Raw genomic sequence first — 22925 nt, 5'->3', positions numbered from 1 at the left:
ATATACAAAGACAGAAGTCCTCAGACTGCATTTGAGGCCCCAACACTCTTAAACTGATCGTCTTTAGTTCTTACCAGAAGTAACAGAGAGATCCTGAGACTGGTGCTCAACTATCCCTGCTTGGAGAGCTATTGAGGGTCTTGGAGGGAGGACTCCTCCTCTGATCGTTGACCAGCTTCGTCAGCATGCTCACCTGTGTCATTGCACAGAACCCTGAGCATAAAAGGACTCTATACTCTGTTTAATTGTTCTGCTGTTGCCTTGTTGAAGTTATTAGCAATAATAAAAATATAAATATTATGAATGATATAAATAAAATAGTACAAAAATAATTTTTGACCAAGGGCCCCCACATTTTCATTTTATCCTGGGTGTGCCCAAATTATACAGCCTGTTCTGCCTCTGGGTTTTTACTGTGAGGAGACCAATTTCATTCTCATATCTGCCTTTGAACTAAGCACGGTGCCAGGCAGTACCATAAGCTGATTGTTATCGGCCAGTCAGAACCCACACCTGGAGCTCGTGGGTAGGGAAAGGCCTCCCAGACTTCATGGCTGCTATTCAGTTAAAGATGGGGAGCTGATGCCGAGGCTGTAACTGACAAGAAACATTCCACTCCTCCCTTCGTCTTTTTGTTGAGTGGTTGCTATATTTTACTTTACTTTCTAATATTGCATTGTTTTGTAATAAGATAAAAGGTATATTTATTTAAAAGAAGAAGTATGTTATATGCCTTCCAATAATAATGCTAGAAATTTTATTTTAAATATTTCCTTTTGAGCATGTAGGACAAGCTACCCTACCATCTTATTCTCTGTAAAATCTTCCTTTGTAAATTCATAGAATAAGAAGGGTAAATATCAGCTCAACTTGAGATCGACTTGTTACAGATTTTCAATTTAGAGAATTCTGCATTAAAAATGGTTATCTGAGCAAACATTTTATATATCTATTAAGAGCTACAATACCAGCTGGTATAATCCAAACTTTAGTATGCAGGTCTGCCCTGTCATTTATTCTTCTGTTACTTAAGTTTTGACTGCCACTAAACCTGAAATAAGGTGCTCAATAAAACTACACAAGGCTGGTAGATCCACTGAAATCTCATTGTCTTTGTGAACAGTGAAGTTAAAACTAACCACAGTGAGGCAATGATTTTACACTAAACCTTGACCTCAATGAACATGATGTACCACTAAGTAATTTCTTATACTCTCATTATTATAGAATCTTTATGTACTATTCTTGGTATTAGAAAACAAATAATTTTCATATGTATTAAAGAACAGTTTGGCCAAATAAATAAAATGTGGTCTAATTTCAAGTTCTTATTTTTAAATTCACAGCCCCAAGCCCAGTGTCTTTATTTAACAGAGACTTAATAAATGTTTTCTTAATGAATAACTAATGTTTTAAGCAATGAGTATTTTTTTAAAATAACACCTAGCATTGTTTTATTTTGCAAGTAAGCAAAACCAATTTTGTGAGTCACAAATGAGATAATAGCAAACACTTATAGTTTATTGTATATATTGTATAAATATCACTTAATCCTCCCAGTAACCTCATAACATAGATATTTTTATCTCCATTTTATAGATGAGGAAACCTATAAACAGAAGTTTAGTAGCTTGTCAAAGGCCACATAAAGCTAGACAAATAAAGAGGAATTTGAATCAGACTGTGGAACCACCATACCAAGAATAGGGAAGGTGTTTTACAAACTTGAAAGCACCATATAAATTTGAATTACTGTTATTATTCAATTATTTATAACCCTCAGATAGATAATTATATGGGGACAAAATCTAGTTCTTTTAATGAAAACTGACTGGCAGGTGCAACAGCTGAAATGTCACATTTTACTTAGTTCTATAGAATAATTAAGTTACAATAAAATATAGGCCTCTCATTGTGTTAGAACATTTGAATTTGTTGAATAAAAGAGTTTCATCAAGTTATGAACATTTGGCTACCATTTAAACATCTTAGAATCAGGTAGTATGGATGTGTGTATAAATGATAGGAGAGAATGATCTAGTTTTATACATATATATATATATATTCATGCACATATATATACATATATACGTATATACACATATATATTATACTGAAAGCTTGAAGATTGGCAAAAAATTTCACCAAGTGGCTTAAGGTTGCTTTCAAAATGTTAAGTCTGGAATATTTGTAATTGTACAAAGACTGTTAAACCCTAAACCTTGTAATTCTCCTAACAGGAGTAGCTAGCTCTTAATTCTGACAGTTTACACAGTGTTACCCCTAGGTACTCACATTTTCTGAGTGTGTGTAAATTAGCAGGGCATTGGCTTCCTTCTGCCTTGACTATGTCTATAAAGACTTTTTACAAATGTCACAAATGCCTAATTAAGAAAGTGCCTTACTTTTGATTCCTTGATTTTTCTCGTATGAGAAACAAACTATTTAATATGTTCAGATTCACAGATGTTTCGAGTTAGTTAAGAAGCTGGGATCTTCATAGAGAGGCCCTGTCAGTAACTTTCTGTTCCTTCTTACTTCTATAGAAGGGGGTTCCTTCTATAACCCCCTTGCAGATCTTCCAAGGCACACGATATCCTCGCAAATAGGTTTGTCCCAGAAATTATTCTGACAAAATGTTACTTTTCATGTGAGCTATCTGACTAGAGAATGTCCTTCATTATTCCACTCTGCTGATGCAGTCCTAACCTGGGCTGACTCCATGGTACAGCTAGGAATAAACAGCAGGAGTTCCCAGTCCAATTCGTCCCTTGGTGAGATTGGGTCAGTCAGTTCAGTCGCTCAGTTGTGTCTGACTCTTTGTGACCCCTTGGACTGTAGCACGTCAGCCTTCCCTGTCCATCACCAACTCCTGGAGTCTGCTCAAACTCATGTCCATAGAGTCGGTGATGCCATCCAACCATCTCATCCTCTGTTGTCCCCTTTTCCTCCTGTCTTCAATCTTTTCCAGCATCAGGATCTTTCAAATGAGTCAGTTCTTTGTATCAGGTGAGTATTGGAGTTTCAGCTTCAGCATCAGTTCTTCAAATGAATATTCAGGACTGATTTCCTTTAGGATTGACTGGTTGGATCTCTTTTCAGTCCAAGGGACTCTCAAGAGTCTTCTCCAACACCATCTCTGGCGCTCAGCTTTCTTTATAGTCCAACTCTCACATCCATACATGACTACTGGAAAAACCATAGCTTTGAGTAGACGGACATTTATCAGCCAAGTAATGTCTCTGATTTTTAATATGCTGTCTAGGTTGGTCATAGCTTTTCTTCAAAAGAGCAAGTGTCTTAATTTCATGGCTTCAGTCACCATCTGCAGTGATTTTGGAGCCCCAAAACATAAAGTCTGTCACTGTTTCCATTGTTTCCCCATCTATTTGCCATGAAGTGGTGGGACCAGATTCCATGATCTTAGTTTTCTGAATGTTGAGTTTTAAGCCAACTTTTTCACTCTCCTCTTTCAGTTTCATCAGAGGCTCTTTAGTTCCTCTTCACTTTCTGCCACAAGGGTGGTGTCATCTGCATATCTGAGGTTATTGATATTTTGCCTGGCAGTCTTGATTCCAGCTTGTGCTTCATCCAGCCCAGCATTTCTCATGATGTACTCTGCATACGAGTTAAATAAGTAGGGTGCCAATATACAGCCTTGACGTACTCCTTTCCCAATTTGGAACCAGTCTGTTGTTCCATGTCTGGCTCTAACCGTTGCTTCCTGACCTGCACACGGGTTTCCCAGCCTCACAGACACGTGCATCCATTCTCCCCCAAATTCCTCCTTAAGCTCCCATCCAGGCTGCCACATAAGGTTAAGCAGAGTTCCCTGTTCTGTGCAGTAGGAACTTGTTGGTTTTATCCATTTAAATATAGCAGAGTGTGAAAGTAAAGTGTTACTAAGTCGTGTCCGACTCTTTGAGACCCCTTGGATTGTAGCCCGCCAGGCTCCTCTCTCCACGGAATTCTCCAGGCAAGAATACTGGAATGGGTTGCCATTCCATTCTCCAGGTTATCTTCCTGGCCCAGGGATCAAACCTGGGTCTTTTGCATTGCAGGCAGATTTTTTACCATCTGAGGCACCAGGGGATATGTGACTAAAAAGAATGAAACAATGCCATTTGCAGCAACATGGATGGGCCTAGAGATCATCACACTGAGTGAAGTGAGCCAGACAGAGAGGGAGAAGTGTGACATCCCTGACATGTGGAATCTAAAAAGAAATGATAAACAAATGGATGTATTTACAAAACAGACTCACAGACTTAGAGAATGAATTTATGGTCGCCGGGGGTGGGGGCAGTAGAATGTGGGGAAGAGATAGTTAAGGAGGTTGAGATTGACATGTACACTGATAAATATATTTTTTAATTAAAGGAGGACTTGAATACATACTTATAGTTCACTTAGACTTTTATTGCGGAGTGAAGTTACCTCTTCCTAGCCTCTGTTTGAATGGTTATATTTTTTCTTGCTAAAGGTACCAAAGCTGTTGAAACTTCAGTTTATCAGCAATATGAAGGCTGTCTTGAGCTCTTTATCTCTGTTGACAGATTTGATCCTCACAACCTTCTGATTCACAATATTATTTCTGCTTTAAAGATTAGGAGATTTTAAAGATGTTAAGTAATTTCCCCAAGGTTACCAGCATCCCCAGCCTTGTGAGTGGGACTAAGGTTTTAAAGATGTTAGGTAATTTACCCAAGGTCACTCCCACCCCCAGTCTTGTGGGTGGGGCTGAGGCTCAAGGTAGATTCTGACTTCTGCTTCTCAGTCTTGGAGTAGCCGACTTTTACTTAACTCTGATAGCTTACAGAGTGTGCACCTAGTCTTGTCAGCTGCAGCCATCATCTTTACCCTCACTTTTCTCAGAGCTGTTTGCAGCTCTGGTGTATAGCTGCTCACCTATTGATCTTTCTCCAGCCTTTTCTGCTTGTAAGAAGCACACCTTCATTTTTTTCTTTCTACTGTGGTAAGATCTTGTGCTCTTAATAGAATTCAGCATGCTTAAGGATAATGGGCCATTTGCCTTTTACATGATAGAAGGGTAATTCTTACTCTTTTACTTTTAACTGCTGCACTAGTGGAGCCAGAGGTGTGAATCAACCTGGTGGAGGGAACTGAATGGGATGGCTCCCTGTGCCATGATAAGTCTAGGGAACAGACTGTTAAAAGCATCTGTAGCAATATTAGTCATCATCACTAGTGCCCTGGAGTCTCATATAAATTTGCTTTCTCGTGTCTGTTTCCATCTTGTTCAGTAAGAAACGTGTAGTGAAGACATCGTTCCATTTAGTCTCGTTAGGTTAGTGAGTAACTGCTGGGTGTGTACTCTTTGGTGTCCACGGATTTCTACTCACAGGACAACATCTCTCCATAGACCTGGAAGGATGCTGAGAACAAACACAAATAAACAAGATCTTATCAGTTAGTCCAAGTGTTGTGATGAGAGCAAATTAAGATAATGTTATAAAGAGGCCCAGGAGTACTTTGAATGGTGTGCTTATGGGAACTTTGCTGTCCCCTCAGAAGGCTGATTCTCTGAAGCAAGCCTTTGCTGTGGCTTCTTACCCCCAGAGAACAACTGAGCTGCTATGATTAATCTAGCAGAGAGAAGGGAGTTGCTTTCCTTTGATGCTGTTATTTGATGGCTGTGAATCTTTAGTAGATATGAACTGATGACAACTTAAATATTATAATAGGAACAATGCAGACAGGCGAGCCTGTCTTCAATGAGCCTGGATATAAATTATTGAAAATCAAAAGACTGACATCTGAACTTGAGAAAACATATTTGTGCTGCTTGAATATTTGATTCTGGTATATTTCTTAAGAAAGGAGTTCACTTCAAAACTAACTTTCCTTTGTCCCGTCCTCATAAGTAAGGATTTATGGTGGTATTAGTCTCTCCATTAAGGCACATCTGCTGCTTTGGTTCTTGCTGAGTATTAGTACTATGACTATGTGTATCAAGGCCAGACAGTAACGTGTTTGTTGTCTGTCTCCCCTGACTAGACTAAAAGCCCCATAAGGGCAGGGATTTTGTTCTGCATAATGTCATTTGCTCTGTGAGCTACCCTAGTGGTTCAGATGATAAAGAATCTGCCTGCAGTGAAGGAGACTTGGGTTCAATCCCTGGGTCGGAAAGATCCCGTGGAGAAGGGAATGGCTACTCACTCCAGTATTTTTGCCTGGAGAATCCCATAGACAGAGGGGCTTGGCAGGCTGCAGCCCATGGTGTCAGAGTCCAACACGACTGAGTGACTCAGCACACACACATGCACATTTGCTCTGCACCTCAAGCAGTGCCTGACACAGATAAGTAAGTAAAAGTAAAGTCGCTCAGTCGTGTCCGACTCTTTGCGACCCCACGGACTGTAGCCTACCAGGCTCCTCTGTCCATGGGATTTTCCAGGCAAGAGTACTGGAATGGGTTACCATTTCCTTCTCCAGGGGATCTTCCCGACCCAGGGATCAAACCCGGGTCTCCTGCATTGCAGACAGACGCTTTACTCTCTGAGCCACCAGGAAGCCCGACACAGATAAGGAGTCCATAAATACTTGTTGAATGAGTAGTGAAAAAGAGCCCACCTGCCTCCATGGATCTCATGGGGCCCCAACCAGTGTGGTAGATATTCCGGGGAGGAAATATCTTCAACTTTAATGTTTGGATTATGGGTACAGCTGTTGAAGGAAAAAGTCTTGGACTTGGTTAGAATGACTTGAGTTGAATTTTAGCTTTGGCATTAGCTGTGTGAGTCTTTAATTTTTTTAAATTTAAATTTGTTTATTGGCGTGTAGTTGATTTACAGTATTGTATTAGGTTCAGATATATAGCAAAGTGATTCAGTTATATGTGTGTGTATGTGTGTATATATATATATTTTTCAGATTCTCTTCCATTATAGGTTATTATAAGATATTGAATGTAGTTCCCTGTGCCTTCTTATTTATTTACTTTTTGTATAGTAGTGTGTATATGTTAATCCCAAACTCCTTTCCCCTTTGGTGACTGTAAGTTTTTTCCATGTGAGTCTATTTCTGTTTTGTAAATATTATTTGTGTCATTCCCTGAGAGTCCACATGTAAGTGATGTCATATAACATCTGTCTCTCTCTGTCTGGTGCACCTCACTTAGTGTGATAATCTCTAGGTCCATCCGTGTTGCTGCAGATGGCATCATTCTTTTTTATTTAGTTAGTTGCTCATTCGTGTCAGACTCTTTGCAACTCCATGGACTGTATCCCGCCAGGCTCCTCTGTCCATCAGATTCTCCAGGCAAGAACACAGGAGTGGGTAGCCATTCCCTTCTCCAGGGGATCTTCTTGACCCAGGGATCAAACCTGGATCTCCTGCACTGCAGGCAGATTCTTTACCATCTGAGTCACCAGGGAAGCTCTATTCTTTTTTATGGCTGAGTAATATTCCACTGTTTACATTACTACATCTTTATCCATTCCTCTGTTGATGGATATTTAGGTTTAGTGATGTGAATCTTATGGGAAAATTACTCAAACCTTGTTTCCTCAGCTGTGAAACAGAGTAACTTGCAAGGAGGGCAAAGTATATGTGAAAAGGCAGAGAACAATGCTACAGTTTTTCAGTAAATAGTGGAGATAAAAATATGCAGAAAAAGTGGCATATGTAACCATTAAAAGCTAGAATTTAAACTACAGAGGTAGGAATAAGAGTTATCATCTGGGAAAACAGCAACAAAATTAATGATAGGCTGGATGAAAGGAATGATAAAGGAAAACATGTGAAGAGGACCAATGCTGCCATGACTTTCTTCCCAAATCACTACAGAGGGCTGTGTACAGAGAACTTGCCTTTACAGTCCTGTCAAATTCTCAAAATCTGGAAGTCAGACAAACAAATGTTGAAGCAGCCACAAGGAAGTCTTGCGAAGAAAATTCACGAGTTAAAATAAGTCAGTAAGTTAGGGCAAACCAACCCAAGCTCTGATAAAATATTACCTTCTGATACAATGGAATCCTTATCAGTAGTCCTTCAATTAAATGTGAAATCATACATAGGAAGTCAGAAAGGTTACTGAGGTTTCTTGTTAGATAACAAAAGGTTATCTTTTGTCCAGAAAAGATAGCAAAGTACTTTAGAAAGTTGACATTTTATTATTTTTAATTTAAGAAGATTTTTCCTGTCAAATAACACTATTATGTGATAATCATTATGGTTTAGATACTATTTTGCTTTTATTTAAAAATGATCTTTATTTGGTCTTAAGGGATTTTTAAAAAGAACCCATTGTTGAAATAAGTTCTGTGCAAGAATTTTCTTAAGTTAATTTTGCATTAAAAATAATTGTATAAGTAAGAATTTCTAGCTCCACATTACCTAATCCCCAAAGTAGACAACACAGAATTTAGCCTAATACCCAAATGAGCATAAACTTAAAACAGACATCTTTCTTTCCTCATTCCAGTATCTAAAAGTTTTAGCAATGTGATATGAGCTGAGAAAGCCCCAGTTTTATCTAGAAACTATTGAGTCAGATTAAGAAAACAAAAAATCAATATCTTCTCCAATACAAGCAGCATTTTGTTTTTCATATTTAATTTTTTCCCTCAAATTGGGACCTGTGTTTTAATCAGTGCATACTTTGATAATTTGTTATTAAATCATACCTTATCAGCAATGCTATTTTAGAGTTTAGGAACTAATTACAATAAATATTTCTAGTTCACCAGAAATACATTGCATCAAGAAGTAATTTTGCTTTTAAAATCTGTTTATAACTTTTCCTCCTCAAATTTCCCAACTTAAAGTAACTATTATTTAAAAGACACATTTAATTGAATAATGATGTCTATAGGAACACTATGGTTAATTTTGTCTATTGTATTATTTTATCTATTCTTACACAGCAACAACCTTGCCTTCTAATTTCTATTAGAGTCAGTAGTAAATGCCCAGGGAAGAAAAACAAACACTCCCCTCTTTTCTCTACCTTATGAAAGTCAAGTTAGAGGAGCAGCAGCAATAAATGAATCCATTTCCAAAAGTGCCTTCCCTTTCCCCTCAGAGAAATGACTCTGCGTGGTGCCTATTATGTAGCTGGCTTATGCAAAATCATTTGCCCCTTGTGAGAATGTGCACAATTCAAAACTAGAATTATATGTTTCAGAGGCAAGAACATTCTGGGGGAAAAAAGAACATTTAACATGCTGAGGCAGAAGGGATGATAGGAAATTTATACAAGTTTTTGAATATAAAAGGCTTGAAATCAGGAGTCTTAAAAAGTAATTCCCTTTTATATTTTTTGGCTGTTAGCAATTCTCAGTTGAGTGCTTTTCTGCCCAGATTCAAGTTTTTAGTCATTCTGTGTCACATGCAATTATGATTCTGTCTTTGTAGTAATTTTTTCCTACCATTAGTAAGTGCCCTGTTTTTATCATTTCTGTTAGGTATCTTTTGATCAGCAAATCAAGTTGTTCTTTGTTAAGTCTTCCCTAGTCACTCACGCTATGTTGAGTTCTTGCTCTTTTGAATTCCTTTGGCATTCACTGTGTTATTGATGCTGTGGTATAGTGGGATAAATGCTGGCCTGAGAGATGGAGGACCTGTGCATCAGTCCCACCTCTGTTGCTGACTGTTGTTGTTCAGTTACTAAGTTGTGTCTGACTCTTGTGACCCCGTGGACCTACAGCATGCCAGGCTTCCCTGTCCTCCACTATCTCCCAGAGTTTGCTCAAATTCACATCCATTGAGTCAATGGTGCCACCCAACCTTCTCATCCGCTGTTACCCCCTTCTCTTCCTGCCCTCAATCTTTCCCAGCATCTGGGTCTTTCCCAATGATTTGACTCTGCATCAGGTAGCCAAAGTATGGAGCTTCAGCTTTGGGATCTGTTCTTCCAATGAGTATTCAGGATTGATTTCATTTAGGATTAACTGGTTTGATCTCCTTGCAGTCCAAGTCTTATCCAACACCACATTTCAAAAGTATCAATTCTTTGGCACTCAGCTTTCTTTATGATCCAACTCTCACATCCATACATGACTACTGGAAAAACCATAGCTTTGACTAGATGGACATTTGTTGGCAAAGTGATGTCTTTGCTTTTTAATATGCTGTCTAGGTTTGTCATAGCTTTCTTTCCAAGAAGCAAGCACCTTTTAATTTCATGGCTGCAGTCACCTTCCACAGTGATTTTGGAGCCCAAGAAAAGACAATCTGTCACTGCTTCCACTTTTTCCCCCTCTATTTGCCATGAAGTGATGGGGATGCTATGATCTTCGTTTTTTGAATGTTGAATTTTAAGCCAGCATTTTCACTCTCCTCTTTCACCCTCAAGAGGCTCTTTAGTTACTGACTGAGTGTCCTGCAAATCAGTTTTTGTCTATCTCCCTAGCTACCTATTTGTCTATCCATCCTGTCCAACCATCTATCATATTTCCATCTACCTACATATCTATGAGTGCCTTAGTTTCTTCATTTATAATGAGAGATTATAATCCTAATAGGATTGCTTTGGAAAACTTTATAAAACCATTATATAAATATAAACATTATTATTTTTGTCCATACCAATTATTTTGAGACATATGTTAAGGTTTCAGACTACTATTTATCATTTCTCTCTTTACCCAAAGGAATTTGCTATTAGAAAATCTTTTTTTTTTTTCTTTTGTGCAGTTCACACTGTCATGAACATAATAGAGCCAACCAAAATATGATTTTCCTCATTATCTTATATTTTTTAAATGATCACTCAGTATTCTGTGTTTTCTTTGCCTCAGTGGGATAAATGAGCCTTTTGATGATCTCATCCAATATGGTTTATCATTAAATATATAAACCTTAAAGCTGATGACTCCTAAAGAAAATAATGTAATATAAAATGAAGGATAACATGTTATCTATGGATATAAATATAGACATTGTGGTATATCATTATATGCTTTTTGGCCCCTTTCTTTCATAGGCCATTAGGAATTATTTTCTTTAAACACTGTTTTTAACATTATAGCCCTCTTTGTATTAGCTTAAGGTAGCTCCAAATGGAAGTTACTCAGAAAACGTAGATTTGAAGATCTAGAATTTCCACATAATAGCTGTGCACTCCTCAGCAGATATCTTAACTTTTCCAAAATTGTAGTAGTAATACAGAGATGATATCACTTTCCTGGGTTGTAGAAATGAGATCATTCTGAACGAGGAGATCTGAGCACTTGTTTTGGTGCCTGGCACAAACTTGGTTTGTAATCGGTTTTCTTGATACTGAATTTTTAATGAATTGTTTCATATTTTGGATGGACATAAATTTACTCTTAACTCTTGTAAGCAAGCTTTTCTTCTTGTAGCCCAATACATAGAACTGTGTCATTTTGAAGTCCACTGTCTGTACCTGCTCCTGGCTTGTGATGCTCTCCCACACCAATGCATTTTAACTTCCCTCCTGAAAGACTTGAGTGACATATTTGTGAAACTTGCCTAGAACTCCCACCTCAGCATTCATGTGAAGCTGAATGTATGTTTATGCCTAACTGTGTTCTGTCTACATATTTTAGTTTGTATTTTTCTTCCTTTCTGATTCCTTTATTTCCCATTTTGCATTATGAGTTTGATGAAGTCCAAAAAAATGCGCCCTTCATTTTTTGGCCAATCGTGCAAATTTATAGCATGAGGAGAAGAAAAAGCCATGGAAGTGATCCTTCTCAGGAGTGCCAATTTGGAGGAAAACAAGGTTAGAGTCTCTGAGCTGACCCTGACCTGTTGATATGGGCAGGACTGGAAACTCTTGATAATCATCTATTTTAAAAAACAGGATCATGGTATAAAAATTAGTTTGTGATTAGTAACTTTTATTTATTATAGACATCATTCTATGTAATTAATAGTCTTCTAAAGCATCTTTCATGTAGCTGAGCATTCTGTTGTTTATTCCATAATATTTTAAACCAGTTCCCTTTGTTGAATGTCTAGGTGATTGCTATCTTTTAGAAAGTATAAACTGTACAGAGATGAAGATCCCTGTAGATAAATCCATGTGCACAACTGTGATTCTCTTATGATAAATTTTTGGAAATACTACAGTGTCGAAGGATATGCATTTTTTAAATACATATTTTTTGGATACATATTGCCCAGCCCAGCTGTGATCTAGAATAGTGATTGCCCTCTGGCTTAGGTGAGAGTGTTTTTCTCCACACATTTTCCCAGTACACAGATGTTATCTGTGAATCTTAGCAGCTTGATTTTGTGATCACAAACATATTCTTTTCGCTTTCTTTTCTGAAAAATTTGTTACGCAATATTTACTGTATACTCTACTTAAACTTTTCTTTTCTTCTTTTTTTTTCCATTTATTTTTATTAGCTGGAGGCTAATTACTTTACAATATTGTAGTGGTTTTTGCCATACATTGACATGAATCAGCCATGGATTTACATGTGTTCCCCATCCCGATCCCCCCTCCCGCCTCCCTGAAAAATTGATGCTTTTGAACTATGGTGTTGCAGATGACTCTTGAGAGTCCCTTGGACTGCAAGGAGATCCAACCAGTCCATCCTAAGGGAGATCAGTCCTGGGTGTTCATTGGAAGGGCTGATGCTGAAGCTGAAACTCCAATACTTTGGCCACCTCACGCGAAGAGTTGACTCGTTGGAAAAGACCCTGATGCTGGGAGGGACTGGGGACAGGAGAAGAAGGGGACGACAGAGGATGAGATGGCTGGATGGCATCATCGACTCGATGGACATGAGTTTGGGTAAACTCCAGGAGTTGGTGATGGACAGGGAGGCCTGGTGTGCTGCGATTCATGGGGTCGCAATGAGTCAGACACAACTGAGTGACTGAACTGATACATATACACACACACACACACATTACATCTTTATCCATTCATATTGATGGACACTTCAGTTGCTTCCATATCTTGACAACTGTAAATAATGCTGCTATGTATGTATGTGTCTTATTGTATGTCCATAATTATTCTGACTTGCAGATTTATTTTATGGTATGAACACATTCGTCTATTATGTCAAATGAGTTTATAAATATATAATTCTTATGTGTCTTCTCCTAAATGTAATTTTCTTACCTTCCCAGGTGCCTGCATGAACATCACTCACAGCCAGTGTCAGATATTGCCCTACTACACCACGCTGACGTCTCCCCTCTCCATTGTCAAAAGCATGGAAATGGAGAAGCTCCTCAAATTCTTCACATACCTCCATCGCCTCGGTTGCTATCAACATATCATGCTTTTTGGCTGCAGCCTGGCCTTTCCCAAGTGCATCAGGGATGGTGCTGACAGGTATTTTGGAACCAAAAGCATCCAGTGATAAGAGTCAGTGGTAGCAGGAGTGTCTGAAAGTCATCCCAAGCTACCTCCTTTTGTTTTGATTGTTGTTAGAGGAAAAAAAAATCCCACACCAGTCATAGCCAGTAGTAATTCTTTGGAAATAGACATTTTTGGAAAATCTGGGATAATTTTATTTATGGCAAGAAATTATTCAAGCTGGTGGATGGAGGCCATCAGTCGTAGTAGTCAGTAAGTGTTTTAGTCTACCAGCAGAAGACAGCACAGCCAAAGAGCGATGGAAAAGGGGATTTATGGAGGTGTGGGCAAGGCTAAGAGAACAAGGGAGGGTCAAAGAGCAGACAGACCTGGAGAGGGCTGTGGGCAAGGGGTCTCCCAGCAAGTCAAGTGCTGTCACTCAGGACCAAGGAGCACGGACACTGCCAGCCGGTTGGTCCTGCAGGGAGAGAGAAGAGGGAGTACATGCCCTGCCCTCACTCTCCGCCTGCCTTCCTGTCTGCCAGGGCCTCACACCAGCTGAACTTGCCCATAACAATTGGGCAAGGGCAAGTAATTGATGTGAGCACAATAGATGAGCTCCAAAATCTCATCCCAATATCATCGGCTCAATCAGGTCTGGATAAGACACTGGTGATGCTTATGGTCAACACTTGAACCCAGAGCAGTTTGAGGAGGAGGGCAAAGGGTAGAAGCAGAGGGACAGAGGCTGTCCAGCATGATATCAAGTAGGATTAGAAATAATTTTCTTCTGGGGGCCCTGAGGGAGAACATGTGAGTTAGTGTGTCTTGTAAGCTCATTTATTTTTTTAATGGAGATATATGGACATATAACATTAGTTCTGGGTGTACCACCTGAAGCAATATATGTGTATGTTGTAAAGTGATCACAACAGCTAAGTCTAGTTAACATCCACCACCACACATAGTTAACAGTTTTTTTTTTTTTCTGATGAGAACTTTTAAGATCTTCTCTATTAACAGCTTTCAGACATGCAACGTGATATCATTAACCATAGTCTCCTTGCTTACATTACATCCCCATTTCTTATTTATTTTATAACTAGAAGTTTATACCTTTGACTACATTCCTCCATTTTTGAAATAATGTAATTTCAATACTATATTGAAATAGTATAATTTCAATATTGTATTAAATAGTTTTCTATAAGAGTAAATCAATATGTTATGGAATATTTGAAATAGTATACGGCTTTTTAAATTTCAAAACATTGTTAAGTACATATTCTTATATAACATCAATTATTTTCTGAATTAAAATGTTAGAAACTTGTCAGGGTAGTAATGAGAGAATAAATTGTATTTTTAAATTCAAATAGGTTTTATGTTATTTGTACCAATTTAATGTGTAAAGAATGTTTTGAGTATAACAAAGGTGTTTATTATTTTAACTGGAAAAAGCCTATGTTACCATAAAATAAAAACCAAGTAGAGAAGAAACAATAGATTCTAAATTGTAGAAGTAAGTATGCAAGCATTGTTAACAGACACAAACTTTCAGGAAAATGTTTCCTTGAAAGACTCATTTGCAGAGAATGCTTGCATAGTAAAGGGAGAAACTCTCTTAGGTCTTTCTTATGGGTCAAGCTTTGTAATAGTGGCAGAGAGCTATCTGTCATGTTCCCAGAACAGTGGCATTATAACGTGGTGTTGGTTGCTTTAATTTCCTAGAGTGGCTGTAACAAACTACAGGCTGGGTGGCTTAAACAGAAATTTATTCTCTCACAGTTCTAGAAGCTAGAAGTCCAAAATCCATCTGGGCTGTGCTCCCTCTGGGGGTTCCAGGGAGAGAATGCATTTCCTTCCTTTGCCAGCTTCCAGTGGTTTCAAGCATTCTTGACTTGTGGCCACATCACTCTAGTCTCTGCCTCCAACTTCACATTGCCTTCTCCTCTGTGTATCTGTGTTTGCTTTTTGAAGACACTTGTCACTGGACTTAGGGCTTACACATCCAGATAAGCCAAGATGATCTCATCATCACCAGGTCTTTACATCCACAAAGGCCCTTTTCCCCCCAAATAAGGCCATATTCATAGGTTCCCAAAGTTAAGACCTGGCCATGTCTTTTGGGGGCCACCATTCGACACACAGGCTATAAGTCGTGTGTTTGAGCCTACTGGCCTGTAAAATGTAATCATCATGCTTTACAAAGTTCACATGAGGATTAAATGACAGTGTGGGGCTTTTATGAAGAGCTCGGTAAAAGTCAGCAATAGCTGTGAGAGGGTCAAAAAGAAGAGGCAGTACTGATGACACCGAGAGCACAGAGTATTTCTACTGATGCTAGATACTGAAGGATTGCAGAAAAAATGTAAGATGGCGTATGAATGACAAGAAAATTAGGGAGAATACTCAAGGCTGCTAGAGTTGGATTCTGTTTCTCTGTAATTTCAACAATTTCACGTACATCTCTTTGCTTTAATTTCTCCATGGACTCATGAGTATGTAAATAAAACAATGAAAGAGAGTGCATTCAGCCTCCGGGAGATTCTTAAGCTCATTTTGATCATCTTTTTATGATAATTCAATCTGTACTCTCAGCTAAATCAGTTGTAATATTCTAGTTAAGCTGCTCAGAGTCTGCAGGGCACTTTTAGGTAAAATTTGTTTTTCTCCTGACCTAGTTCATCCTGAGAAATGCTCTCATATGAGAGTTTTCCATTTTCTCTGTTATAATGGATAATAATTTGTAGTCAATTTTCAGGTATCTTTTGGGGACTTATACTACTTTTTATAACGCTTATTATTGTATTATATTTACTTTTCTAATTGTACTTTCAGACCAGTGTGCATGAGACCTGCAAGCTAAATGTAATAAGCAAAATCTGTTCAGAAAGGTAAAATACAAAATAATTCTTATACTATTATGTATCAAATATTTTTCTTATATTTCACTTTTTTGGATTATTTGTTTTACTGATTTTCTCTACTTTTCAAATAATGTGTGCTCAGTCACTCAGTCATGTCTGACTCTTTGCAGCCCTATGGACTCTATGAGGCTTCTCTGTCCATGGGATTCTCCAGGCAAGAATACTGGAGTGGGTAGCCAGTCCCTTCTCCAGGGATTCAAATAATAGAAAATTGCTTTTATTCTATCCTAGAGAAAACAGATACTTAATAATATTTAGAAATAAATTTAAAAAGATCTACTGTGATATATAAGTAGTACAGTTTTTAACCTGTCCCTTTGAGATCTCAACTATACTCAACTATATTATATAGCAATGAATTTATTATACAACAATTAAACTTAACAGTTTAATTGAACAGTTTCATCATGTGTTTCATTTACTAAAGAATAAATGTGTGTATCAGGGACTATAATACAGGATAATTAAAGGATATCTTATAACAGGATAATCCATAGTTAGATTGATTCAATAAAATATATCTCAAGGTATAGAGATTTGGCTGATAAATGATTTAGGTAGCCCTAATATTATGTGACTTAGAAGGAATAGGTTAAAAATATCAGAAAGTTGGTAGAGAGGAATGAGCAGTTCCTAGGCCAGGAGAATGACAGTTGTTTCTGGGTGACTTTTGACACACTTCAGGTCTCTGTGTTTGGAAGAGGAAGCAGCCATTGCAGCCACACGCTTTTGATGCATAACTATCACCCTTTCCTACAGGGTTGAAATAATAGGCCTATGACTTTACAAAGTTGAAGCAGGGTTAATGGCCTGAAAGGTACAGCCTTGACTTTGTTTCTAGAAGACACCCAGGAGATCCTCCTAATCTTCATTACCCCACTTACACCTTCTAGTACTTTGCAGAGGAACGTTGCTCATGAAATAAATTCTTAACATTAAAAAATGGGATGTTTGCTATTGATTTTTCCCCTGGAGTGTTGATTTGCCTCTCGGTCCTCAGCAGATATTTTTAACATCTGTAGAAAGGAAATAATCCTTATTTAATGTTTATTTTGGCAGCTCGTATACCATATTCAAATGATACAACGAGGATGAACATGGTTCCTACCCAAAGGACTAAGTCGCTTTAGTTGTGTCCGACTCTTTGCAACCCCATGGACTGTATAATGCTCCAAACTCCTCTGTCCATGGGATTCTCCAGGCAAGAATACTGGAGTGGGTTGCCATTTCCTCCTCCAGGAAATCATCCCTGACCCCAGGGATCAATCCTGCATCTCCTGCTTTATAGGCAGATTCTTTACCACTTGAGCCTACACAAGGATGACTTGCAAATTTGTGAAGTGTTCCATATTTTTTTATTTTTGATTAAGACAACTCATATAAAGTATTTAGCACAATACATGAGTCATCATGTCCCAATCAAAGTTTAGCTAATACATCAATTTTGGAGTCAATATTTCTCATGTCAGACCTAATTGAATTCATCCAAAAAAAGTATGAGCTATGTCAGTTTCTGTTATACATATTTTAGTCATGAAAATAGATAAATCATCTGAAAAAATTCTTTATCTAGCCAAATAACTAGAGACTAAAGAAAGCTTATATCTCAAACCTGGGATCTATAGGATAGTTTTCTGCCATGTACTCAGTTTTCATAGCTTTGTAGAAGGGGTTGTGGGAGGTTTCTCAAATGAACTTCTTTAAAAGCACTATGCTTTCCCCCAAATAAATATGTTTACTGGACATTAGAGAATTTAATCTGGAAAATGCAGAGAATGCACTTGAAAGTTTGGGGACAGATAAAACCTGATTTAAACCACAGCTCTTGCCAATCGTCAATTATAAGGTTTTGGCACTTCAGTTGACCTTTCTGACCTTCAGTTTCCTCTTCTGTTTAGTGAAAGTAATAATTCCCACTTCTTAGTTGCATTGCATTCATCAAGTCAGCAAATCTGGAAGACTCAGTAATGGCCACAGGACTTGAAATGATCAATCCTCATCCCAATTCCCAAGAAGGGTAGCACTAAAGAATGTGCTAACCATTGGACAATTTCACTCATCTCCCTTGTTAGTAAGGTCATCCTTAAAATCTTGCATGCTAGGCTTCAGCATTATGTGAACCAAGAACTTCCAGATGTCCAAGCTGGGTTTAGAAAAGGAAGAGGAACCAGAAATCAAATTGTGAACATTCACTGTATCACAGAGAAAGCTAGGGAATTCCAGAGACATATCTCCCTCTGTTTCATCTACTATGCCAAAGCCTTTAACTTTGTGGATCATAATAAACTGTGGAAAGCTCTTAAGGAGATGGGAATGCCAGATCATCTTACCTTTCTCCTGAGAAACTTGTATGTGGGTCAAGAAGCAAAAGTCAGAACCCTGTATGGAACAACTGACAGGTTCAAGATTGAGAAGGAGTACAGCTGTCTGCTGTCACCCTGTTTGTTTAATCTATATGCTGAGCACATCATGAGAAGTGCTGGGCTGAATGAGTTGCTGCTGCTGCTAAGTTACTTCAGTCGTGTCCGACTCTGTGTGACCCCATAGACGGCAACCCACCAGGCTCTGCCGTCCCTGGGATTCTCCAGGCAAGAACACTGGAGTGGGTTGCAATTTCCTTCTCCAATGAATGAAAGTGAAAAGTGAAAGTGAAGTCGCTCAGTCATGTCTGACTCTTCGCGACCCCATGGACTGCAGCCTACCAGGCTCCTCCATCCATGGGATTTTCCAGGCAAGAGTACTGGAGTGGGGTGCCATTGCCTTCTCCCGCTGAATGAGTTACAAGCTGGAATTAAGACTGGCGGTAAAAACATCAACAACCTCAGACATGTGGGTGATACCACCCTAATGGCAGAAAGTGAAGAGGAACTAAAGAGCCACTTTATGAGGGTGAAGGAGGAGAGTGAAAGAGTCAACTTAAAAATAAATATGAAAAAAACTAAGATAATGGCATCTGGCCCCATTACTTAATGGCAAATAGAGGGGGAAAAGGTGGAAGTAGTGACAGATTTCCTTTTCCTGGGCTCTAAAATCACTGCAGATGCTAACTGCAGCCATGAAATCAGAAGACATTTGCTTCTTGACAGGAAAGCTATCACAAACATAGGCAGTGTGTTGAAAAGCAGAGACGTTACTCTGCCAACAAAGGTCTTTTATAGTCAAAGCAATGGTCTTCCCAGTGGTCATGTGTGGTTGTGAGAGCTGGACTGTAAAGACGACAGAGAGCTGGAGAATTGGTGCCCTTGAACTGTGGTGCTGGAGAAGACTCCTGAGAGTCCCTTGGACAGCAAGGAGATCAAACCAGTCAATCTTAAGGGAAATCAACCCTGAATACTCACTGGATGCTGAAGCTTCAGTATTTTGGTCATCTGATGTGAACGGACGACTCATTGGAAAAGTCCCTGATGTTGGGAAAGGTTGATGGCAGAAGGAGATGAGGGCATCAGAGAATGAGATGACTGTATGGCATCACTGATGCAATAGACATGAACTTGGGCAAACTTTGGGAGATGGTGAGGGACAGAGAGGCCTGGCATGCTGCAGTCCCCGGGGTCTCAAGGAGTCAGACACAGCTGGGTGACTGAACAAGGGTTTGTTTGTGTGTATCAAAAAGAATGATTTATACACAGTGGTCATACATGCTCTGTATATTCTAGCACACAGTAAGTTCTCCATAAATAGTAGTATTATTAAATAATAGGTAAATTATTATTTTTAACTATAAATAGTACTGTTATTGATGTGGTAGTCAAAGATGGTATGTGAGTTTCTGGGAGGGTATAAACTTCTTCACCTCCTTCAGAGATACAAGATTTGCATATTTTTCTCATTCTTTTCATCTTCTAATTCGTTTTCCTCTTAGCTGCCTAAGTGACGATTTAAAAACACAATTATCACTATTGTATGTTATATGAAAGTTGTTAAGAGAGTAAATCCTACGAGTTCTCATCACAGGGAATTCTTTTCTATTTATTTAATTTTGTATATGTATGAGATGATGGACGTTTGCTAAATCTATTGTGGTAATCATTAGCTGTATATCCTAAACTTATACAGTGCTATATGTCAGTTGTGTCTAAATAAGACTGAAAGGGAAAAAAATTAAAATGCAAATTAGGTGACGTCATTCCCCTGCCTCTGCCCTTTCAAAGGTTTTCCCTTAGACTTAGACTTTAAGCTCAACTTCCTGCCGTGGCTTTTGAGGACTTTTTTGCTTCTGTGGTGTCATCAACCCTACCACAGCTATACTGACCTTCCTCAAAAATGATAGCCTTTTCCCAGATTCTGTTGCATATACTTCTCCATCTGGTTGGATCTATCTCCTTGAACTATGTCCTCTGCTCAGAAGACATCTCCACAGAGAGATCTCTGGTCACCCTTGGTAGTTCTGTTCTCTTTCACTGCAGCCTGGCTGTGTCCCTTTTTGCTTGTCTGCATGTCCTCTGTCTAACTTTATAAGCTCCACAATGGCAGAGAACTTATGACTTTCTGCGTTGTTGTATAGCTGATGTTCAGAGCAGTGCCTAGCTTATGGTAGGCACTCAATATATATTTGCTGAAATGAATGTATCAATAAATAAACTTCCTAAATTTTATTTAGGAGCTCTCCTAAATGTCTAGGTTAATGGGAGTTTAAAGTACTTTGACAGTAGTTGGGGATTGCTTTTTATAATTGATATGTTCCTGAAAATTCATGCCTAAATCATTCTATATATGTTAAATAATTAGTTTTAAATTGAGTTGTATGATATTCCCAAAGATGATTTAGTTTTCTTCTGAGTGAGCTTCAGTTGGCAGAACAATTAGCTAAAATACATTAACTTGCTCTTCTTCTTTGCTCTCAGAATCCTCGATCTAATAGATCAGGAAACACTAGATTGTACCTGAGGGCTGGCTTGGTGGCTCAGTGCTTTCCTTTTAATATTGACTCATGTGCATCAGTTAAAAAAAGACTTCAGGTCAACTCTAGTTGAAAATCTTAGACTTAAGTTCCATTTATGGAGCAGAAACAAAACAATGATAAGTATGACTAGAGAAAAGTGACCAGAATCGTGATTAGAATCTGTTCGTGTGAAGGATAGTTGGGGCACTTGGAGGTGTGAGGGCCCTGAGTGTGCACAACAGCCACCCTCAAACGCTCCTGGGCCACGACCAGAAGAGCAGTTTTCCTCTGTTCTTCCACAGGGCAAAGAGAAAACCAGTAACTGAGAGTCATAAAGAAGTAAAGTCTAACTTAACTAAGAACTTCATGAGTACTAAAGTTGTCCTGTCATTGAGTTAGTCTCTCAGTCATGTCCAACTCTTTTCGGCCTTATGGACTGTAGTCCTCCAGTCTACTCTGTCCATGAAATTCTCCAGACAAGAATACCAGAGTGTGTAGCCATCCCCTTCTCCAGGGGATCTTCCCAACTCAGGAACTAAACCCAGTCCCTGAATCTCCCACATTGCAGGCAGATTCTTTACCATCTGAGCCAGCAGGGAAGCCCTACTAAAGTTGTATATATATGGAAATGTTGTCTCAATAAATGGTGAGTTGTTATTACTAGAGGTATTTCAACCAACTGATGAGAACCCAGTGGAGTCACTGTGACAAGGACTCTAGCATCTTATGATCAATTAGTTTCTTGTGGATGAAGGGGCAGGTTCAACAGTGGCCCATGGTTCTAATTCAAGGAACTCTAAAAACCTATGAAAAAAATTAAATTTACCATGACTTTTTTCAGGGACACTTTTATATTTGCTTTGGGAATAATACAGAATTCAGTTGGGGGCCTTGTGGGTGTTGTGTTGACATCCAATGGATCCAGTAGCCACAAATGGTCACCTAACTGTCTTTAGAAAGGATGAGCTGAGTTATCTGCAGGACTTCTCTTTTGCCCAGTGGGGCTTGTACATTGGAACCCTGATAGCCAAAGCCCTCTTTCTCTCTGTTGCAACTGTCAGGTTCTTCCCTAAATAAATGTTAAAGAAATACTTAGAGTGTATCACCTTGGAGAAATGTTAAATTATCTGCTGGAAACACCTCTGTGTCTGTGGCTTGGCTTTTGCTCAGAGTTGAAAGATTTATGGTAGAAAGTAGAACTTCTGACTCTAGGTATTTAACTTATTGACAGCATATATATTAATATATCTTTCATTACCTGAATGTTATGACCAGAGATGTTTCAATATTCACTTACATAACACATCACCAGCCATAGAAATTAGTTTCTGCAAAAATCTCCCGGTCAATATTGTGTTAAGACCTGGCTGCTTTTCACCCTGAATTCTGTGTTTTGCTTCTAAAACCACGATAGGAATTCTGTGTTGCTATCTTCTACTCACCTTGTGTTCATCTTTTAGACTTTTGGTTTTGCTAAAATCCTTGTAGCTAAATAAAAGTTCTAGGCATATTTTGTTTCAGCCACTCTAGAGGAGAAAAAAAAGTGTTGACAGAAACAAGAGGTATTTAAAATTTCTGTTTTTGGAAGACACAATTGATTCATTTTTTTATCAGTGCCCTAGGCTTCCTTTTTAGAAGTAGCAAATTTCCCTAGAATAATGAGTCGATACTCTAGCCCCATTATTTAAAGTTACAGTAAAAGTTTCCTTTCATTTCAAATACACAGATAAGGTTTTCCTGTTTTAACTCTATCCATTTACTAAAGACAGCCAGATCACCAAGATGGCCTCTAGGTGAACAGTCAAGATAGGCACCAAAGTTGATATAGGAATGAATTTTCAAAAATATTTGCTATACCAGAATT

The 22925-nt window shown here is 38.5% G+C and overlaps 1 protein-coding gene across 7 annotated transcripts in view; it reads left to right on the top strand.

The window, feature by feature from the left end:
• Positions 1-22925, top strand: part of CORIN (corin, serine peptidase) — a 263611-nt gene that overhangs the window by 87705 nt on the left and 152981 nt on the right. For all 7 annotated transcript variants that reach the window (XM_043870982.1, XM_043870984.1, XM_043870981.1 and 4 more), the window contains one exon: positions 13078-13285. In XM_043870982.1, coding sequence (XP_043726917.1) covers positions 13078-13285 — 208 coding nt within the window. The remainder of the gene's footprint in view (positions 1-13077; positions 13286-22925) is intronic.

The sequence above is a fragment of the Cervus elaphus genome, chromosome 17, assembly GCF_910594005.1.
Source record: "Cervus elaphus chromosome 17, mCerEla1.1, whole genome shotgun sequence".
Classification (NCBI taxonomy): Eukaryota; Metazoa; Chordata; class Mammalia; order Artiodactyla; family Cervidae; genus Cervus; species Cervus elaphus.
The sequence above is the reverse complement of the archived record's forward strand: the minus strand, read 5'-3'. Positions and strand labels throughout refer to the sequence as shown.